Source organism: Sphaerodactylus townsendi, linkage group LG03 (genome assembly GCF_021028975.2).
Source record: "Sphaerodactylus townsendi isolate TG3544 linkage group LG03, MPM_Stown_v2.3, whole genome shotgun sequence".
Classification (NCBI taxonomy): Eukaryota; Metazoa; Chordata; class Lepidosauria; order Squamata; family Sphaerodactylidae; genus Sphaerodactylus; species Sphaerodactylus townsendi.
In genome coordinates, this window is record NC_059427.1 from 39466305 (window position 1) to 39483287 (window position 16983).

At 44.0% G+C, this 16983-nt stretch overlaps 1 protein-coding gene across 1 annotated transcript; it reads right to left on the bottom strand.

The window, feature by feature from the left end:
- Window positions 1-3697: 3697 nt before the first annotated feature.
- Window positions 3698-4796, bottom strand: LOC125429537 (39S ribosomal protein L9, mitochondrial-like). The gene has a single exon (XM_048490734.1). It carries the CDS (start codon window positions 4711-4713, stop codon window positions 4129-4131), a length of 585 nt encoding a protein of 194 aa, XP_048346691.1. The 5' UTR covers window positions 4714-4796; the 3' UTR covers window positions 3698-4128.
- Between the last annotated feature and the right edge of the window lie 12187 nt (window positions 4797-16983).

A 16983-nucleotide genomic window follows, 5' to 3' on the forward strand; every position in this document is an offset into this window, starting at 1 on the left:
TATTGTTTGTTAGTTTGGATCATTGTCCATGGGAGGATCAATGCACAAACACTTAACATAAGAATTAAGCCCACTATTAACATGAAGAACTAGCCATTCTTAAAATCTAGTTCTTGAGTACTCTGCTAAGATCAAATATATAGAATCAATGCTGATGTTACTTGGCACAGGTTCAATGCACAAAACTAGGAAAGCATACCCAGAACTCCTTTCTGTAAATTTATTTTCCCATTACATTCATGGCATGGGAGTCATAACAGGAAATGTATGCCACATGTGAAGTTTCCACTAAACAGCATCTTCTGATGGCAGCATCTCCTCTTCTGGAAATGTGGGTAATACTTGCATACTTAAATTTGAAAGTTTTCCATACAACTTATTCCATAAAATTCATAAAATGTAGCATTGTTAGGAGAGGTGGATTTTTTTCCCCAAATTTATTTTTTTAGATATAGCCCTTGATTTCTATTGTTCTCTCTTTTAAAACAGAGATTTTTTTCAATGCAGCTGTTTGTAATTTCTTCCCTTGGAAATTGTTTTATGTTACAGTTCTAGCAGGAATGTAGGAAGATTTAGGAAAACATTGCCTACCTCTGAGCATCTACCAAATGAGATTCTGAAATCTTGTAGAACCTCCCTTTCAGGAGTCCTCTTGTTTGCCCCAGGACTAGCCACCATGGGATGGTAAACCAACCCTCCTTCCCTTTCCCGGGTGGTCTTGTACCCAGTTTCTCTCTTGGTCTCTTGATAGTGACTTAGACAACTGAGCCTTTTCACCCAGTTTAACTGGCAGGAGGCCTGTCCCTGTTGCTGTGGCCCTCCTTGCCTCTTTTCCACACGCTGTCCCACACCCTCATCCTCCACCTTTCCCTCACTTCTTTCTCCTCTGCTGGTTTCCCTCCTCTCCTCCCCTCTGCCTCTGTTTTCCACTTTCCTTCCACCACTTTCCCTCCCTTTGCTCTCCACCCCCTGTGCTCCTCACTACTTCTCTATAGACTTCCCTTTCTGTGCTTGCTCCACCTCTTCCCGCCACCTCTGTTCCTGCCCCTGTTCAGTCAGACGGGCCCGACCCAGCATCACGTCTGCAGGCCGTGACTTCCCTGTTCCGGTGCCGGCCACCTCTGTCTGCTGGGCCGCTGACCAGCCCTCAGCCCTCTTTAAGGAGGTGGGGCCCCCTGACCATCTCCTCTGCTGGGGATGTCGCCAGCTCTGGCCCCGGTTTGGGGGGCATGTCTTTGGCCTGTGCCGGTCTGCGGAGCCTTGCCTCTCATCGTGGCTTGATATCTGGGCTCCCCGGTCTCTGGTGAGTGCTGGGATGCTGGGGGAGGGGCTAAACCAAAGAGTCTGAGGCGGGCAGCATGCCCAGCCCCAGACACCTCTCTTTGAATTTTTCTTTGATCAAAATGGAATTGATTAAAAACTGGGTCAAAATTCAAAAAAAAGGAAGAAAAGAAAGGAAGGAATATATTGTTGGATTTCTGTAAAAAATCAGGTAAAGAGGAATTAAGATAATTTCACTTAACACTAGTAAAATGGCTGGGGGCAGAGCTGGAGTGGGCTCAATGTCCTGGCCAGTGCTTGTACACAACGCCTATAACATGATTTTTTGTAGTTTGCATGTGTGCGTATTTTGCACCTAATTAGTCAACATTCATCATTATACTAGGTATTCAAAGCTGACAATGCTATCAGAAGGCAATCACATTACTCACATTTACCCAGTCTCACTAAAACTGCCAAAATGAATAGGGCATTTTAAATTGAAAGTATGAGTTTGAAAACAATACACTGGCTCATTACATAATCAATCTGTTTTAAATATCCATGTTTGTTAAAAGATCAAGGAACATGGAATGAATAGCGTAATTTTGACTTTTAAAAGAAGTAAATCACAAGGTTGATTTCTGCAGGAAAAAAACCTTTTGATCTGGGGGACTTGGGAAACTCCCAAGGTTTTTTTTTAAAAAAATGGGAACAGGAAAATGTCTGGGGAGGTTGACATCACCTAATACAGAGGAACATTTGTCTGCACAAGTCCACACAATGTACATCTTTTGGAACCACCTCCACCACTGCTGCCCTGTTTCTTTCCTTCTCTAGATGTTGAAAGCCAAGTATCAGCTGGGTTTGGCATAGAGAAGGCATTCTTACCCATTCTACCCCATTCTCTTTCAGAAGGTCTGTGTTGAGCTGAAATGATAACACAGAAAGAAGTGTGTCCTCCTTGAGGAGAGTGTGGGACAAGCAGTCAAATAGATATGGGAAGAGGCAGTCAAGCATAGCACCAAGGAGAGATAAGAGGACTGCTGAGGATTGGGCTGGGAAGTAAGGACAAGCAGTGAAGAGGGGTGGGTAGGTGGGTGTGCTGCCACAGGAACACAGAGCACTGAGGAGGCTCAGAGCTGAGTCTGTGCTGATAATAGTTTAGCAGGGAATAATTCAAGAGATATCAAGTACATGGGGGAGTCCAGGGCAATGTCCATCAAACCAGGATGGTTTGCTGTTACACAGCAACAAGAAGAAACCAAGAGTCAAGGTCAATAAGCTGGTCCATAGTCAGTCAGAGTCTGGAAGCAACAGTGGCATGTGGGCATAGGTCAAGAAGAATGCTACCACAACTGCAATTCTTGCCAAATGCCTTTTATTTCTCATAGCTACTTGCCTGGGACGCCTCCTGAAAAGACTCTGGATAATGCTTAGCCTGTAGCCTTGCTGAGCGGCATCTCTACTTTAAAGCCAGTCTCAACCTTCATCTGCATCACAGGCTTACATCTGGAGACCCAGAGCTATTGACATCTTCCTTAGTCCTGTTAATTAGCTCTGAGCCAGAAGCCTGTGCTGGTTCAGGGTCTATTGATTCAGCTGGTGTCTCTCTGTGAGCTCTGTTAATTCTTTCTCAGATGAGCTGTCAGCTGCAGCAGGAGGGGCCATGGCATTTTCCTAGTGCCATCTCTGTTATCATTTAGGTACCAGATGAAGATGCTTTCTTTCAGGTGACTTTTTTTGTTTAATGTGCAAGTCCTTTGAGGTTGGACACTATTGGCCCAATACCCCAAATAAAGACTCAAAATATCATGAGATTAACTAATTTATTTAATTGATCTACACCATCAATTAATTATGCTAATACTTGAATTGAAGATGGGCTGTGCCAGGCAAATCCACCCTGGCTCCAAACTTGACCAGCAACTACCCCCAGCCTTGTTTATCTTTGTCTACACATAAAGTGTTGACCGATGCCCAGCCCCTTATTCTGATGCACCATAAAACAATTACCAAGTTCAGAGAGATGTTGCTCTGCACTCAGGGCAGTCCTTCACAATCCCCATCTTCCCATACAGCCAGACAGGATCTGGTCAGGACACATCCTCTACCATGAGAGCCAGCATGGTGTAGTATTTGAGCAGGTGGAGTCTAATCTGGAGCACCAGGTTTGCTTCCCCACTCTTCCACATGAGCAGCAGGATGAGATTCTGAAATGAACTGGATTTGTTTCCCCACTCCTACAATCCTGCTGGGTGACCTTGGGCTAGTCACAGTTCATTCAGAATTATTTCAGCCCTACCAACCTCACAAAGTGAGGTTTGTAAGCTTATTTGAGTCTCCTTACAGGAGAGAAGGGGGTATAAATCCAAACTCTTCTTCATCTTTTCTTCATGTCTGATGGCTTAGGGTGCTCACTGCTTATCCCCACCTGAAATGTTTTATTATCATTCACGATCGGTCCAGACTTCGGTTCTTTGGGAGAGGCCTGAACTGGTGGGATTATCTTACCCAGACCTGGTTTTGTAACCCCGCCCAAGAGAGGAAGCCCACTTGCCAGCGAGAGGAAGCTGGCCGACTCCCTCGGAGCACTCCGACCGCTCTCCAATGCCTTGAGAAACGTTCCAGGCTCCCGTAGAGATCGTGAGCTCCCCTTTGACAGCTGTGACAACAAACGCTTGAAGCAGACTGTTCTCCCACAGTCCTCCTTGGGGCGATCCAGTGCATCTGGTGTCACGGGGCGGATGCTTTCTCTGCCTGTTTGGCTAACCAGAGCTTATAACGTTTCGTCTTGGGTCGCATGAAGTTCACCACTGACATGGGCACCCGGACAGTGTCGAGGCCGTTCACCGTAACTTCGCACCATTATTCTCCCCACTTTGTAATGGACTCGTCTGGCAGCTTGACGGCATGCGGGGGAACCATTACCTTGAGGTTTTTGAGGAAATTGCGAACGACGATCTCACTGTTCAGCTCCCACTGGACGTTGTTCTTCATCCCCACCTCTGGGTGGCAGTTTTGCAGGATCCGTACTGTCTTTACACCACTGGGGGTCTGCAATTTTGACAGCTTCCCTTCCTGAAGTTTCTGCAACTCCTCCTCAAACATCTTCTTGTTTTCGGGAGATGCATAAACGGCCAGGTTTTTGGCAAGGAGATAGTTACGACAGTAGGACTTGTCCACGTTGACAATGTCACCACGGTGTCCCAAACCCTCCACAGACTCATTAAGAATAAGCTCCAATGGCAACTTTGGGCTGCATTTGGTGTCTTCCACCAGGCGGTAGACGTGGAACCGGTGGTGCTTGATGCGGGGCTGGCGGCCAATCTTGCTCAGGGGGATCTTCCAATATCGCTCCACGATGGATGTCTCCAGCGAGGCCGAGAGGCTGAAGGCCCGCAGCTGCGCTAGGCCCACCACGGCCGTCTTCCTCAGCGCCGCCGCAAGCATCTCTCCGACTAGGCCGCACTCAAGCCTCGGCCTCGCTTAGTTCCGCCCGGCCGCCTCGGCTCACGGGCACGATGGGCAAAGGGGTGGGCGAGAGGGCGGAGCGGGGGCGCAGCCTATGGCCTTGTCGCCGTGCCTTCACTTATCCCCACCTAAACTGAACAACTTTCCCTACCCCTGCTAAACTAATTATGACCTAAACAGTCAGCGACCAGGTCTAGCTAAGGTTGCCAACTTCCAGATGGTAGATGGAGATCTTCTGGGATTACAGCTGATCTCCAGATGATAGAGAGTAGTTCACCTGGAAAAAAATTGCTTTGGAAGGTACAGCATTATACCCACTGAAGTCTCTCTCCTCTCCAAACACTATCACCCTCAGGCTCTACCCCCAAAATGTCCAGGTAATCCCCCAACCGGAGCTAGTAACCTTAGGCTTAGTTACTAAAAGAAATTATCACCAACCTAAACATTACAGAAGAAGAAGATGATGATGAATTCCTGCTTGCCCCCTAAGTGGGATCAGCTAATCCCATGATAACGTAGCAAGGGAGACTCAGTGGGCCTTCAGCAGGTGGCAAAAGTTGCTACATAAGGATTAGGCAACAATAAATAGTGTCTTCCTGCTGCTTTCTCTACTGGACTTCTCAGGGCCAATTGGGCCTCAAGCTTCATTCAAGGATAGATTGGGGCAAATTAATCCATGTCTCAATGGCTGTTAATGGAATTCTATAACAACCAGTGATTTTTTTTTTTAAAGCAGGTCATCATGAAACTGTGATCTGCTGCTAAATGCAGTTTGGGGAACTATTACAATTTGAGAAAAAGCATTCTACTGATTCCTGCTGCTAAATAAAATTGTATAAAGCATCCATAATTTATTTGTTATGGCATGTTGCACTTCATTGGAGATTGTTGTCACTGCTGTGTTTTGTCCTGTTGTTTTATTATTTTGTTTCTGGAGATGTGGTATTTTTATGAGGATTTATGTCTTTATAGTTATCTATATGATGACACTGGGATATGGAATGATACAGTTTAGCCCAATCTTTTCAGATCTCAGATGCTAAGCTGAGTTGGTACTTAGATGAGAGATCTTCTAGGAAGTCGTTGCACAGGAAGGCAATGGAAAACCACCTCTGCTTAATCACTTACCTTGATAACCTTATGGGGTCACCATAAACTGGCTGTGACTTGATGGCACGCATAATCATGTGGCATAGCCTGTTCAGTTATGGCTTCTTGTTAACATTCAATGTGTTCATATCCTGTGATTAAGTCGTGGCCTGTGCAATAATAAGCACATGATATCTTTCCACTGAGGAAGACAATTGTTGAAAACTAGGATCTTAGCCATGGAAACCCGTTTTAGACTATTAACTCTTTGTGGATTTGGATGATTTCTGAACTTGATGGCTGATTCTTGCTTCACTACGTTCTTCTGTCCTATGTTTGTTGGACGTTCCACACTGGATTATTTGCACGCATATTCATTGTGACATTCTCTGTGTGAGTTGGGACTTTGCTGGTTGGATTACAGACTGATAGCATTTGGTTTATTCATGGTGTTTCATTCACCTACCTTTTGTGTGCATTTTTGCACAATTATACGATTGTATGCTGCCATGAGTGTATAGTGACATAGGAATGATCAGCCAATTTTGTATATCGACATATTGAACTGCACTTTTATATTACCTTGTACTTCAGTACAATTCTGAACAGTGTATGCTTCAGCATATTTTTCCAGCAGTCTGAGGTACAGTGGCCTATTTTTTTCTTTAGTATTTTATATCCACACACAAACACACACTCAAGATGATACCATTTAAAGTATTTTTTGTTTAAACACATCTTTAACCACCCTCAACATGTTCTATGGAAAGGCAGAAGAGAAATCTTTCAAATAAATGCATCAAATGAATTCAAAAATTTGTAAAACAAGCAACCCAGTCAATTTAAAATCTAAAAAAGCATTACACAGTTACGAAAGCAGTGTACTAGGTTTCCCACACCAAAATGTTTAAATGGCAAGTCTCAATGCAAACGTGTGTGTGTGTGTGTGTGTGTGTGTGAGAGAGAGAGAGAGAGAGAGAGAGAGAGCCTGACTAGGACTCTCATAAAAAAATAGAACTTTTAAAAATAGAATTAAGAGGGTTTCTTTCCCACAATTGTAGGGTCACATGATTTGGACTGATGGGAAATTGCCCATCAATGTTATGGACAAAGGGGAGACTGTACTGCAAAGTACCAAAACAATTTTCCCAATTAAAAGCTGTGTTATCCTATCAGAGCAGGGTTATTATATGAACTAAGTAAAGATTTGTCCCTTCATTCAGGTGAATCATTCAATGCACATATTGATTAGAGAAAGCTTTTTGACTTCACATATATTTTTCTCAGATTCTCACCTTTCAACTGTTAGATGTATTGGGACCAGTTATATGTGGAGAGATTTTATGCAGATAATTAATTTTAAATTAATGTCTTATCTGTTTTTATCTCTTTTACACTGCTTCTGAGTGGCCTATGGGCCACAATAAAGACTAACTTTTTGTCCTCATGTTTGGTTTAACTGAAGCATCAATCAATGTAGGAAAAATATGATTATCTAGAAACTCAGTAATGGTAACAATAAGCAATACATATTGAAAAGAAATGCTAATGTGTCTGTGATTTTGATTGAGACAGAAGGCAAAATACAAAGAAAAAAGCAGAAAAGCAAGGGATATATTAATACTGGATGGCCCATGGTCTCTTCAAAACTGTTCCACTTTTGAACATATGTGGAATGTGAATAAAGCCATGTTAGCAAGTTTTATACTCTGTCCACAAACAGAAAAGAATTGGCAGGCCACCCCCCTGTCCCCAGTGTCAGGTTCCATCTTTGTACTGCCGTATCATCAGATGTACTATAAATAAGATCTGTAGTTAGATCTCAGATTGAATGTAGGATTTCAATTGCTCAGTGCTCACATGCCACCTCAGACATTAAAACAATGGTGAGTCAGGTTCTGTTTCACTGCTAGAGCCAATAAAACAGTCCAGAGAGCTAACATTTGGTTTAAAAACTGTGTTTAGCTAGACATATGTATGAACCTTTGCCTTTGCTGTTTCTTTTTTTAAACTCATGTTTGGGAGCATCAAGAGACTGCCTATTCATGTAATACTTAATATTGGGATGAAATTTTAATTGGGGCCATCACCCCTTGTTCCATTATAACTACCTTGGGGAGAATGACACCAGCTTTAGATTAAACGCTTGTACTTAGGAAAGCCACGATTATCCAACCCTCTTTCCAAGAGCTGATAAAGTACGAAAATGCCTGAGGCAGGCAAAAACATATCCTCAAGACAGACATTCTTAATTCAGTAAAAATGTCAAAGGATGATATTGGAGCCTAACGCAACATTTACAGCTATATAATCTGATGTTACAAAAATTATACATACACTACTGATTGTTTCCTTTGCTTCATTAATATAATTTCTTCCTTCCTTCCATTCTGCACTCTTTCATATCTGTATTAATTTTTTTTGTGTTTTACGATGAGGAGGGTTTATGTTTTCCTATTGAATACAAATATTGTAGCATAGAGCTATCTAGTTTTTTTTAAAAAAAGAATAAATAATAAGATTAGAAAAAATGAGAGCAGAGGGACAGTCATGCCAACAGGAACATTCAACATTGCTTCAAGTTGAGTATCATCAATGCCTCCCTTGAGCAAGGAGTCTTTCCGGATGGGTTGAAGGAGGCAGTGGTCCACCCACTCTTAAAAAGACCACCGTTAGATCCGAGGGATCTGGCCAATTACCGCCCCGTCTCGAATCTTTCGTTTCTGGGGAAGGTAATTGAGAGAGTGGTGTTGGAGCAGCTTCAAGGCTTTCTGGATGACACATCGGCTTTTGACCCCTTCCAGTCCGGCTTCCGTGCTGGGCATGGGACGGAGACTGTTCTCGTCGCCGTCACAGATACACTCCGTATACAGCTCGACCGAGGCGGATCGGCGCTGTTGGTATTGTTAGATCTTACCGCAGCGTTTGATATGGTCGATCATGACCTTTTGACCCACCGCCTGGCCGCCTCCGGAGTACGGGGCATGGTCCTTCAATGGATTGTCTCGTTTCTCCGGGGTCGGAATCAGCAAGTGAGGCGCGGGGACCAAGCCTCCCGGAAGTACCCGCTTTCTTGCGGTGTACCCCAGGGGGCGCTATTATCCCCGCTATTATTTAACATCTATGTACGACCCCTTGCTCAGCTGGTACGGAGTTTTGGGCTGGTCTGTCATCAGTATGCGGATGACACCCAGCTCATTCTGTCAATGGAGGGGGGAGCAGCCGCCGCCCCTGCGGCTCTACAGCATTGTTTGGAGGCGGTCGCTGGTTGGTTGCGACAGAGCAGGTTAAAGCTGAATCCATCGAAGACGGAGATCCTTTGACTTGGCCGCGACTCGAGTGACATGACTTTTCAGCCGCCGGTGTGGGAGGGGGTCACATTGGCGCCGACCCCCTCCGTGCGCAACCTGGGGGTCCACCTGGATTCGTCTCTTTCTATGGAGACCCAGGTGGCCCATATAACCCGGGTTGCCTTTTTCCACCTCCGCCAGGCCCGGCGGCTGGCCCCCTTCCTCTCCCAAGCGGACCTAGCCACTGTGATCCATGCAACGGTCACCTCCAGGCTAGACTATTGTAATTCGCTCTACGCTGGCCTTCCCTTGCGCTCGATCCGGAGATTGAAACTGGTCCAACATGCGGCGGCGCGCCTGCTCACAGGCAGCGCCAGTTGGGATCATATTCAGCCTGTGCTGCGCCGACTACATTGGCTCCCAGTAGAGTTCTGGATCATTTTCAAGGTGTTGGTGTTGACCTTTAAGGCCTTACGCGGCCTGGGACCCTCGTATCTTCGAGACCGCATCACCCCATATGTTCCCACACGGCCTCTTCGTTCGGTAGAGGCCAATCTACTGGTGGTCGATGATGTGGCTGGCCTCCACATGGGCCAGGGCCTTTACAGCCCTGGCCCCGGCCTGGTGGAACGCTCTTCCACCAGCTGTTCGGGCCCTGCGGGACCTTGGTGAGTTCCGCAGGGCCTGCAAGACGGAGCTGTTCCGCCGGGCCTTTGGAGAGTCCAGCCGCTGATGGTGCCCCCCCTTTCCGCTGGCCCCTACATCTGGGCCTATAACATCTATCTAGACCTGCCGTCCCTCCCTGGGGGGGGGAAGAATTTAATATTAGGTACCGGGCGCCACTAATGCCTATATTTATTTTACATTTAAATGTTAATGTTTAGCCAGTTTTCGCTGCTTTTATAAGTTTTAACCTATTTATGATGTTTAAAATTGTATCTATTATCTGCTGTGCACCGCCCAGAGCCCCTCGGGGATGGGGCGGTCTAAAAGCCCAAAGTATAAATAAATAAAAATAAATAAATAAAAAATATATTTTTCTTTGAGCTGCAATTTATAATAGAAGTACATCATTTTGTGCTCACATTTCTCTTTCTTCTGTTAATTCTTAAATAGCTTCTGTATTAGCTTCTGTATTAAGAGAAAAATCACAAAGGTCTGATCAAAATATTAAGCATTTTATTAGAGCAGTGCCAGCAATGCCAGTGTAGTTTATGAGAACTGTGGTTTAGTGGTTAAAAGTGGTGGACTCTAATCTGGAGAACCAGGTTTGATTCCCCACAAAATGGCTGCCACATCTTATGCTCAGTCTCATATGATGTAGTAGTTAAGAGACTTTAATCTGGAGAACTAGGTTTGAACCCCCACTCCTCCACATGAGTGGCGGTCTCTAATTTGAGAAACTGGAATGTTTCCCTGCTCCTATACATGATGCTAGCTGGGTGACCTTGGGCTAGTCATATGTCTAGCTAAACACCTACCTCTCAAGGTATCTGCTATAGGGAGAGGAAGGGAAAGGAGTTTGTGAGCCACCTTGAGTCTCCTTACAGGGGAGAGAGATTGGGTATGAATCCAAACTTTTCCTCTTCCTCCTCCAATACATAAACATTTATTTCTGGTACAGAGCTTCTTAAGATGAGCCTAAAAGTAAGATGGAGATATCTGAGTCACTATAAGATGGACTTGAGTGAAATAATGGATTAAACATAAACATTGTAGCAGAAAAACCAACAGGAGGCAGTGCCAGTACTGGTACTGTAATCTGCAATGAGAGACATCTTTGAATATGGGGTGGACTTTGCATGACCCCCCCCCCCGCCAAATAACTCTATAGTAAAACCATAGTATTTGTGGGAATTTTAGAACTAGATGGCCCAGACTAGCCAAATCTCAGCAAACTGCAGAAGCTAAGCAGGGTTCAAGCCCAGCCATTAATGGTGATGTATGCTATAGGCTAGCCTGATCTCATCAGATCTCGGAAGCTAAGCAGGGCTGACCCTGACTAGTATTTGGACCTCCAAGGAACACCAGGGATGTGACATGGAGGCAGGCAATTGCAAACCACCTCTGAATCTTTCTTGTCTTGAAAACACCACCAGGGAGTGCCAAAAGTCATCTGTGACTGAATGGCAAAAAATGCTATTTATTTAGTGCAAGAACACAGTGGTATAGCATTTATAATAAGCCTGTGTAGCAAAGGTACCCACTTTTTGGAATGAGGATGTTTTTGTCCCAATGAGAGACTAGAACACAGGGCTCCTGGGGAGGCATGGATTGACTGTGTAATGATGCAGCAAAGCTCATCAGAGGGAAGGTGCTTTGTAAGCAAATTCTGGCTTGGGGAAGAAGACCTTTGCTGCAGTTGCTGACCTATCTAGCCGCCCAGATTAAATTTGTGAAATTAGCTGGTTGCTATTAGGGTGATAGAGGTTATCTGGATCTCCATTAGATTGACTTTTCACCTTCTCCACATTCTTTGGTAAGTGCTAAATTGATCTCTAGACATGGTCTGTTGGACTGATGAGGCTCTAATTTGGAATTGCAGGCGTGAGAGTTAGTAATGCTTTAGTAGGATAGTCCTTTAGTAGGATAACCCCAGGTTATCCTATCTCATCAGAACTTGGAAGCTGAGCAGAGTTAGAGCTGCTCAGTATTTGGATGAGAAACCACCAAAGAATACCGGGGCAGACAATGGGAAAAAACACTTCTGTTTGCCTCTTGCCTCGAAAATCCTATTGGGTTACCACAATTTTGTTGTGAACTGACAGCAGCAGCAACAACAAAAGTAGGGGTGATTGCCCAGTACCATAAGGAATCTTTCGACAAAAAGAAGTTTCCAAAGTCACTTTTCATGAGATTTTGCAGTACAGCAAGCAATGGAGAGGGGATTCCCTAGTTGCAGAACAATGTGTGTGGGGAGGGGATCAGAATTAGCAATCGTTGGCACAACTTTTTGTACAGAGCAGGATCAATGAAGCTAGCATCAGAACTTTCAGAGGGACAAGCCAGTGTGGGCTGTCCAAACTGAAGTAGTCAGTCTGGTTCCTTTCATATGGGCTCTTTAAGCCCTTTGACTTCTGATGGCAAGCATACTTTTTTTCAAAGATAAAATGCAACAACAAAAACTGGATTAAAAGGGGGTTTTGGACAGCCTGGTTTAAAGCTTCATTAATGGCTCGAGGGCAGTGTTGAATTTTTAAGGTGTGTGAAACCTTAAAAATAAAATCTGTTTGCACTCAGAAGCCAATGTAGATTAAAGCAGCCAAAGGAACTGGACTTTAGGCTGCCTGTTTAGGCCATACGTTCCACCACCACAAAATTCAGATGACATATTTCATGATACAGCTCAGACATAAGTGCCATAGGCCCCTTCCGCACATGCAGAATAATGCACTTTCAATCCACTTCCAGTGCACTTTGCAGCTGTGCGGAATAGCAAAACCCACTTTCAAACAGTTGTGAAAGTGGATTGAAAGTGCATTATTTTGCATGTGCGGAAGGGGCCCTGGTTCAACTTAAAGTACATTATTGGTGTCTTGTTCATTCAGAATATTGAGGAAAACAAGCTTGAAATTAGTAAATGCAAATGGGTCTTCTCAGTGGTGGGATTCAAATAATTTAACAACCGGTTCTGGTGGTGGGATTCAAATAATTTAACAATTGGTTGTTTACAAGCACCATTTTAACAACCGGTTCTGCCAAAGTGGTGCGAACCTGCTGAATCCCACCACTGGGTCTTCTCATATATTTACCCAACTAATGAAAGGAAAATGTAATTTTAAGTGTCTTCTCAGATCTCTCATGATTCTCTCCTTACCTCCAGCATGGTCCTTTCCATCACTAGTCTTTCTAAATTATTAACCGTTATCTTTACCTTTTTAGAAAATGCAGTTCTGACAAAATTTCATTCCAGAAATCCTGAACTCTTGTCAACTCCCCCTTTTGCTTCTTTCACATACATCTTCCCATCCCACATATACCCTGAATCTCTTCTGGAACTTTACTCCTTTTTTTGCCCAGACAAGGTAGATTCCAAAAGCAAATGTGCAACCAAATTCATCTATTCACTTAGCTTGAAAACTTTCTCATTCCCTCCCACTGCTTTTCCAATTTTAGGTTTTAAATTCTTGGCTGAGGTAACTGTCACTTCCATCATGCTGCTAAGTGAACAGCCATGACACAGTATAAATAATAAATAAGCCTAAAAACTTTTAATCCATCATCCTAAATGAGGAAAAGAGACGGAAGAGCAGAACTGGCAACACAGCAATTGTACCAGTGATGCACAAGATAGAGCCTCTTGTTGTTTGGGGATAAATTTGGAGCTTTATGCTTCATTAATTGAAACAGTTACTGGGGATGCACACTGAAAAACTATTTGGGTCATTTTTGGTATGGTTGTTCATTTGTTTGTTTTAGATTTAATATTTCCCCCTTTGTTTGTAGTTGTTACACGAATTCAGATTTTCTCCTATTCCTTATTTATTTACAACTGGAAACCCATTTTTCTCTGTAACTAGCCTATACTTCTTCCTTTTTGGAGATCCTGAAATGGTAGTAGAAGTTTATTTTAAACCACAGCAGAACACATGGACTATGGGGGGGCCAAACTCTACAGATGGGAAGGCCTAGGGGTTGGGGAGTGTGTGTGTGTGTGTGTGTGTGTGTGTGCGCGCTTTCCTGTTTTTTCCTGATGTCTTTCTTACGATTTTTCTGTCAGAAACATTGGCAATTTTAGGGAGTACTGAGAAAAACACTGATGAAATATTTTCTCTGTTAGAACAAGGGAAATGCTTTTAAAGACAAAGTGGGCATGCTGTAGACATATACAGCTCTTAAATCCAAGATGCATTTATGCTCTTAGAAGGATACCAAATCTTCACGAGGGGAGTATGCAGAGCTCTCATTGCTGTTCAGCACACCTTTTGTTGCCTTTTGACACCTCTATCCAACAGCAACCTCTTCTGGAGCTGCAGGATAAGATGGCACTAACTCGACAGCTGTGAGTGAAAACTCCACCAGGGTTATACATACATACTGGAAGATATACACTTCAAGGTTTCTTAATCTTGTTTACTCTTCTCCTCAACATTACACCTTGATCAAGTGAGGCTATTCTTGGATATTTTTGGGTACTTTGGCTCTGTCCTTTTGCCATGACTTATGATTTACCTTTTCATCTCTCCTTCAAACCTCTAAGACATGTATAGCCACAAATTGGGCAAAAAAAGTAGCTTATTGGCCTACCTTGCAGAAGAGAAATCAGATGGAAGTAGGCAGAAATTACACCAAAGCCTCACAAGAAAGCTGAACATTCCGTTGAGCTATCTCTAACCAGATGATAAAATCAAGATGCATGTGGTAAGATAGCATAGGGTGTATCAATAACCGTTTTCTCTCAAGTATTGCTTGTACCAAACTAAGACATTTATAAGTCAAACATGTCAAATATTTTACTTAAATTGGATTTATATCCGACCCTACCTTAGCCAAATATTGCAACTTCATACAGTTCCAGACCTTCAATGAAATATTGCACAACTTTATAATCTTCCAAAAGATTGGAGGGAAGAGAAGATCATGGAAGGCATCAGAGCTGTAATCATTTGTGAAAAAATGATGATTAATAAGTCTAAGATATAGAGGTATAATTAAGCACTAAACAAGTTACAAAATATTTATTTAATGCTGTTAAAGCAGTAAAATTATTTTTAGATGTCACAGGACAGTAAGTATTGGGTATATTTCAATGTTTTCCTCAAAATTTCCATTTTTCTCCCCAAAACAAACAGAAAAAAACTTTTTTCCCGTGGTTTTAAAATTTTCAGAATTTTTTTACATCTCTACTCCAACTAATGTGATTTACTTTGATTGCCAGCATTGTGTGGCAGCAAAGGATCTAGGATACTTAGATTTGAATCCCTACTTTGCCATGAAACCTTGCTGGATAATTCTGGGATAGTCATACACTCTCACCTTCACCTACCTCATAGGGTTGTTGTGAGTATAAAAGGGAGGCAAGGAGAATGCTGTAATTCACTTTGGGTCCCCCCTGGAGAAAAGCAGATTACAAATGAAGCATAACAACAATAATAACAGCTCAATCTATATGGGAAGAACGCCATTTAGAAGTGGTGGAGGGCCACATTGATGCATTTGCCTCCTCTGCCGGCATAAAGGGAAGCCATGCTGGTGAAGAGACCAAATGTGCGGGCATCTGAGTACCCCACAACTGAACAGCAGCCAAACCTGGAAGTGGGTGCCACTGCAGGGGGGGCAGGCCTGGTTGTTCCTAGGGGTGAGGACAATTTTTCTAACCCTAACCCTGCCCAAATATGAATGAATCCAAATGCAAGGTATTCGGGCTTTGGGGGGAGGTATTGTTTGGTGGTTTTTTGTGTTTCGGCCTGCAAGGGGAGCATTTTTTTAAAGCTAGTGGCACCAAAATTTCAGAGTATCACCAAGATACTGTTCTGATGATACAATCCAGGTTTGGTGAGGTTTGGTTCAGGGGGGCCAAAATTATGGACCCCCAAAGGGGGTGCCCCATCCTCCATTGTTTCCAATGGGAGCTAACAAGAGATGGGGGTTACCCGTTTGAGGGTCCATAACTTTGCCCTCCCTGAACCTAACTTCACCAAACTTGGGTGGTATCAGAAGAATAGTTACTGGGTGATACCCTGAAATTTTTGTGTCACTCGCTTAAAAAATGCACCCCTGACAAGGACCCCAAGAAATTTGCCCAAGATTCTTTGTTCTGCAGTGCCTTGGCTCCATTGTAGCCAGTGGGGAATTTCTGAGTGTGTAAGCAGACTGCAAATTTTTGAAGATAGGCTTGGTGAACTTTGCTTCTGGGGGTTCAATTTTATGGGCCCCCAAAAGGTTCATTTTGTATCCCTGCTCCTGCACTTGAAGTCTGCTGGCTGAGTTCTCTCAGAACTCTCTCAACTCATGCCCCCCCACCCATCCCCAGAAGCAAAGCTCACCAAGCTTGGATGCTATTACCAGGAGGCCTCTTGGAGCCACCTTGAAAGTCTGGTGCCTCTATCTTCAAAAATGTGCAGCCAGTGCTTAGACCAGGGGTAGGGAACCTTCGGCTCTCCAGATGTTCAGGAACTACAATTCCCATCAGCCTCTGTCAGCATGGCCAATTGGCCATGCTGGTAGGGGCTGATGGGAATTGTAGTTCCTGAACATCTGGAGAGCCGCAGGTTCCCTACCCCTGGCTTAGACACACAGAAATTCCCCAGAATCTTCCAGGTTCATCAGCAAGTTCTATGGTGGGAAAAATTACTTTTCCCACCATAGACTTCAATGGGGCTTTCTGTTATGCCCAGCTGGCTCTGTGGTAGAGGTTTCAATGGAAGGCACTCTGGTGGGGGTTGGACTCCTGCCTACACTGCAGCTGACTCCAGTATCTAGTGGCATGGACTGAGTTGCCACCCGGTTTCAATGAATGGGTCCATCACTCTCATGTGCATGCCCCTCGGTTAATAAAGGCATTCCACAAAGCACACCCCAACTGCCCAGGGGGGAGGGGGCCTAAAGGGGAGCAGAATGTCAGGCCTGCACCATTCTTGGCCTGGCAGCTTGCACGTCCTCACCAAGTAGGAAGGAGATAATGGCCCAGCCATTATCATTGCCTGAGGCAAAGGTAGTCTCCCCCGCTCGCATGTAACTAGTCGATAGAGTTTAAACATTCACTCTTATCTGCCTTCCTCTGAAGGAGTGAACTGTCTGTCCTAAACAATGCTTCTGTTCCCACTGTCCTTTATAATGCTGATATTATGGGAATTCAAAGGTGGATGGATTATGGGCTGAACCATACTGTGACTTACAAGTATATTCCAGAGGCCAGAGAGCCAAACTT

Bases quoted from the DNA above. Each gene is read 5' to 3' on its own strand.
- LOC125429537 (XM_048490734.1), bottom strand. From the start codon at position 4,713: ATGCTTGCGGCGGCGCTGAGGAAGACGGCCGTGGTGGGCCTAGCGCAG.